This window comes from Phaethon lepturus, unplaced genomic scaffold (assembly GCF_000687285.1).
Source record: "Phaethon lepturus isolate BGI_N335 unplaced genomic scaffold, ASM68728v1 scaffold41912, whole genome shotgun sequence".
Classification (NCBI taxonomy): Eukaryota; Metazoa; Chordata; class Aves; order Phaethontiformes; family Phaethontidae; genus Phaethon; species Phaethon lepturus.
The window spans coordinates 2,269-7,721 of record NW_010526278.1 but is presented as its reverse complement, the minus strand read 5'-3'; the positions used below and the strand labels follow the sequence as shown (position 1 = coordinate 7,721).

Sequence of the window (5,453 nt, the reverse complement as noted above, 5' to 3'; positions counted from 1 at the left end):
AGCAGGTAGGTTTGTTTATCCTCTGTCAGAAGGTGACAGAGAGCAGAACCTGAAGCCAGCAATCATTTACATGCAAGGGACTGTCATTATCCTAGCTCAGGACCCTTCCTCTCACATCTTACCATGCGCCATGGAACACGAGGTCACACAAGCGTAGACACCTAGAACAAGATGCCACTGAGCTACATCCCTGGCAGGATGTTCTCAATCTACTCAGGCACCTCCACTCAGCACAGGTCAAATGGTTAGTTGGTAATCAAGACCATACTTTCTTGAACAGGATTACAGGAAATTACACAGCACAGCAGTGCTGTACCCCAAATTCCTCCAATTACCTGACTCTTGATGCCTTGCTGAGTGATGAAGGTCTTCAGAGCCCCTGTTTCAGAGTTCTGAGGATAGCCAAAGTCCAGGATTTCTACAGAAGGGTAAATGAAGATTAGTTCAGAGATGCAAGGTATAAACATGTCAACCATGCTAACCGCTCCTATAAGGAGCGCCAATTAGTGCACAGACACTGCTTACACATTAAATTTCTGGATAAGGTGCTGGAGCATTCCTTACCAAGAGAAAAGAAACAGCCTTGTTAAATTGACTTCCCTGTGCAGTATTTTGGAGAGGAGGGGTGATGGAAAGCTGTCCAACTGATGTATTTGCTGTTTTTTAACTACAACTGCACTTTGGGATTAAATATCAACTAGTCTAGCCATGTGCACAGGGCACACTGAGGAGTTTTTCCAAAAACATCCAAGGGACAGTAAAGAGGGTTTATCCAACAGCAGGACAATTTATTTTTGCAGCATTTTCTTTAGGTTTTGGGTTTCATATGAAGATGTAACAGCAGTGGCACTGCAGGATGATCAGTGTGGGAGAGAAACAGATGTTAACTGCAGACTGCTAGTTCGCCTAACACCCACTCCCCTCAAAGAGGAAGTTAACAACCCACAAGAGATCTAAAGGGGAGAGAAGACCACTAACATGAATACCGTGTAACACTACACTGGCAGGGTTTGATTTCACTGTGCCTACTAGGAGACAACAGTGACTGACCAAAGTAGAAAAACAGCAGTCTCTTGATCTGCCCAGAGGCAACAGAGAAACTATCAGTCACTGTGACCCTGGGCTAAGAATCCCAGGACACACACATGTGGTGCCTCGTCTGGAAAACAAACTGAAGCATAACTAATACAAAATACTCATGTTATGTGAAACAGAGACAGCTCAAGGGCAACCTCCACAGGCAGGCTGACATCACAAGCAGCTGAAGGGACACTGTATTATTATTCTATGGTGAAATTTGGAGCTGTATCACTGGGGGAGGTAAAGCTGGGGACATAACAGGTTGAGTTTTATTGACTTCCTTCTGCCTTAGAACTGCCCCCAAAAGGCAACTCAAGAGTGGCAACCAACTGCAGCCTAGGGCAACTGCTACCATACAGTGCTAGAGCCGCCTGGGCACTAGCTGGGATGGCTGGCCTTAGAGGTGCTAGTGATAGTCCTCTTTATGTACTGCAGTATAATGACAGCCCTACACCTACACAGAATCCACTCAGAAGCTGGGGTGCAGTACCAGCTACCTCATTTATACAAGTGCACAGCTCCCAACACTTCAGCAAAGTGAGCCACAATCAACAGAAGGCTATGGGCTCGAAATGTTATCTACGTTTAAGAGTACAGGTGGCATCAGAAAGCAGAACAAGTAATTCTGAACCCAGTCACACATGTTAAAAATACTTCAAGGATTATTACCACAAACTAAGCTAAAGGTTTTAGAATGATCAAGTGCAATATCACATAACAAGTAAGGGAAAAATCTCACCATCCAGTAGCTCATAGATGAGCACAAAGTTGTTCTTTATGTTCTCCTCACTAATCTTCCCAAAGTAGGCAGTCATCACGTCACACATCTTGTAAAGAAACTCGAATACCATGGCAGCGTTGACATTCTGCTTGGTGACAGCAGCCAGCCAGATGTTGGAACGCTTGACATGGAAGAAACTTGTGCGGGCGATATTGGTGACAGGCGAGCGTACCTGCTGCCGTGCGTGGATGACATTGACGCGGAAGGCGTCGACAGCATTCCGCCTATGAGATCACCACCAAAGATAAATTAGCACAACGTACATGAAAACAAGCTGGCTGCACAGTTCTGCTTATACGATTACAGTCAGACACTGAACTACATACACCAAGCTCACTTAGGAAGGGTGCCTGGGGATGACTCTAAGAGGGACAAGTGAAGGCTCTGAGCAGAGTTAGACATTAAATTCTGCACAAACTAAAGCAGAGACAGAGCGTTACTCATCTCTAAGGAGCTTTGGACTACAGTGCAACTGTAGTCAGAAGCAGCTAACCTCCATCTGGAGTCAGATGGCAAAGGAACCTTCCCTTCAATTAATTTTGCTAGCACTCCCAATTGATTACCATAGCTGGGAACAAACACAGTAGCAGCTTATAGCTCAGAAGAGCCCAGTTTTGACCAAACACCTAATTACTGTCTACTCTGCATGCCCAGGCCTTCATACTCTTGCCCCAAAGCACACTGTAGTCGCAAGATATTTGTTGATGGCAGTTCCTCCCAGACATACCACTGAGGGGAAAAATACCAGCAAAACCTACCTGGGTCACCTGACAGAAGTCAGTGCCCAGGTACACCACGAAAGGGAGCCTTAGTTCTCAGATCCACCTCATCTCATATCCCAGGCACCACAGAGGGCAGGCTCAAAGCAGCAATCAGGATTAAGAACATTTTTGGCTTTCCAGTTACACGTATCTTCTCAAACCTGCTAGGCTTCAGAACAAGTCTCTTGCACATGGACTTAGGGTCCTCACAGTGCAACATGCTAGTAGCACTGCATTACATGCACTGGATGGTCCAGTACCATTTATGGTAAGGAGGTTCTGCACAGTGCTGAAGAGGTGCTGTGTAAGCTTCCCCTAGCTGCTGCCATCTTGAATACAGGGATGTCTGAGTGGCTTTCTGGATGCCAGTTCGTCCACACTAGTTTCCTCATCCCATAGCTGCAAGTCAGGATAAACTCCACAAATTAAGTTAAAGTCCACCAATCCTAAGAACACAGGAAGGAAGCTCAAGTGCTTTAGATGACAAGACTGAGACTTAGAAACATAGTCTACACACCAAGCCAAGACTCATTGTGCTTTATTACTCATACTCTTAGACACTATGTAGAACAGGGGGTCTTCTGACTGCAGGCAGCATCAAGGCCATGGTACTGATCATGCAGAACCATCTTTGAGAGCAGACAGTAATAATAATATCCTCACAAGCAAGGATACAGGCATATAAATGCTTGTAAGCATTGAGGGTTGTCAACAATCCAGCAGATAGTTCCAAGTTTGAAAACAAAGGGTATTCAAAGGAACATATGCTACCACAGCAGGTGTTTGCTCCTTGAAGGTCTGGGTACATATGCAGAAGCTTCATCAGTAAACATGCTCCCCCCATAAGCAAAATTCTGGCCTTCAAATACTTCTCAGGTCTTATTGCTCCGAAAGGTTTGCAAGTTTGAGTTAAATTAATACTTCATTTCTACCTTAGTTTTTCCATAAGAAAGTAATTTAATCTACTATAAAATAACAATATCCAAAAGCCCCATTCCTCCCCTTCAGTAAGCCTTGTGAGGAAAGTTCAGCTTGTTCTGGAGTGTTAGTCCTCCAGCCTCAAGTTCTAACCCACTAGAACTAGTACCAGAACCAGCAGACTGGTACACGCTAGAGGTGAAGCCTCAGGTCGGTAAGCTTTTCTAGCACACCAATTGCCCACTCTGCAGAGCCAGTCATGGCCTACCACGCGTCTCTTACCTATTGCTACAGCAGCCAATGAGATGGGATGGACAGAAATGGCGCCAGCGGAGAAAGGAGGAGTGACAGCAACAAGAGAAAGGGTTAGAAACACACACACAAGGCACAATGAATCCAAAGAGATAAGGAGAGACCAAACAGCACCCCCTCCCCCTGCTCCTGGGCACAAAAGGCCGAGGTGGTATTGGAAGGACAGTAACAAGCTGTGGCAGCAATGAAGCCCTCACAAGGCACAATGCTGACGTACCATGGTCAGGCTGCCAGCGTGGACAGACTTGTGTTTGGCTGAATTTTAGGGCTAGCTGGGCATTTAGTCCAGATAAGTTGCATCTGTATCACACCAGTGATACCCAGTCTGCCCTGCTAATACATGTAGCAGGCCTTGGAGGAAAAAACCTCAATCTGAGGCATCGCCTGGGGACTGCAGAGTATCAGGTATTGTCTTCTCAGTCTGCCTCACAACAGGACTGCAAATCTGAGCGGGCATTTCTATGACAGTACTTCTCATTTGAAGCTGTTTGGGTTGATGCTTTCTGGCTTGGTCCAGCCAACAGGAAATACAGCAAGTGTGATAGAGCTGGAGCACATCTGGAAAAATACAGCACATCCTGCAGATTCAGACACTGCTCTATCCAGCTTGCACTTTTTCCTTAAGGGTCAAGAGCCATAAAGCCAAAGTGATGTATTAGAAGCTCAGAAACCAAATGCCTATTACATTTAAAGTGCATGCAGTTTGTCATGTAAGCTGCTCAGTTCCAAATAGCTTATTAAATAGCTACATTCTTAAATGCAGGTAGGTTCTCCCAATGGCTATGTCACTGAAGAACAAGGCACTTCAGTATCACAGTAGAGCCCTCCATGGTATCCTGAATTAAATGCATAGTGCTTTGACTTTTTTTTTTTTAAAAGAGGCTGCTTAGGCATGCAGCTAGCTGCTGTATGGACAAATGCACTACATGCACTAAAGCCATTCTAAGTTGCAAGCAAAGAAAGTCCAAGTTTTGTGATACTTCTGTCTTTAACAAAGTCAAGGGAAAGGTTTCTTCGTTGACCATCACTTTGCTCATTAACATTTGAGCTAGCATGTGCTTATTTAGACCCTTAAACTGTGCAAAGGGAGTGGTTCTCATAACTACAGATAACCTTTAATCTCCCCCAACACATAGGTTGAAGCTTCAGAATGCCAAAGGCAAGTGCCAAGACCAAGGAGTCTTAAGGGTCAATCACACAAAGTCCACATGAAGATAGGCAGCAGCTGTGCTCACTTCCCATTCAACCTACCTCCCAACAAGCTGGATGGGGTCACCCCTCAGCACTTCAATCTATTAAAAAGTGTTTAGTGTTCTAGAAACCTATCACCTGGTTGGTTGGAGACAGAACTCCTACAAAGGTGAGTACAAGCTCCAGTATCATGGCTATTCCCTTCTCTACCTCCCTCTGAAGGTTAGGATACTAAAAGCTTTTAAGTAGACCTGGTACTCATGCTAGTGGTCAGAACAGGAAATGGCAGATACACAACTCCACTTGCTTGCTATAGAGCTGAAGATTCTCAGTTACTTGATCACACCACAAGATGAGATGGCCATTTTAAGACAACCTGTTTTATAAGGTTACCCATCTAAAAAATTCTG

General features: G+C 45.0%; 1 protein-coding gene across 4 annotated transcripts in view; it reads right to left on the bottom strand.

The window, feature by feature from the left end:
• Positions 1 to 5,453, bottom strand: part of AP2M1 (adaptor-related protein complex 2, mu 1 subunit) — a 17,991-nt gene that overhangs the window by 10,425 nt on the left and 2,113 nt on the right. For 2 of the 4 annotated variants that reach the window (XM_010283016.1, XM_010283018.1), the window contains exons 2-4: positions 3,823 to 3,828; positions 1,820 to 2,085; positions 336 to 418 (exon numbers count right to left, since the gene is read on the bottom strand). In XM_010283016.1, the coding sequence (XP_010281318.1) occupies positions 336 to 418; positions 1,820 to 2,085; positions 3,823 to 3,828 (355 nt within the window). The remainder of the gene's footprint in view (positions 1 to 335; positions 419 to 1,819; positions 2,086 to 3,822; positions 3,829 to 5,453) is intronic. The other 2 variants (XM_010283017.1, XM_010283019.1) reach the window with 1 other exon arrangement.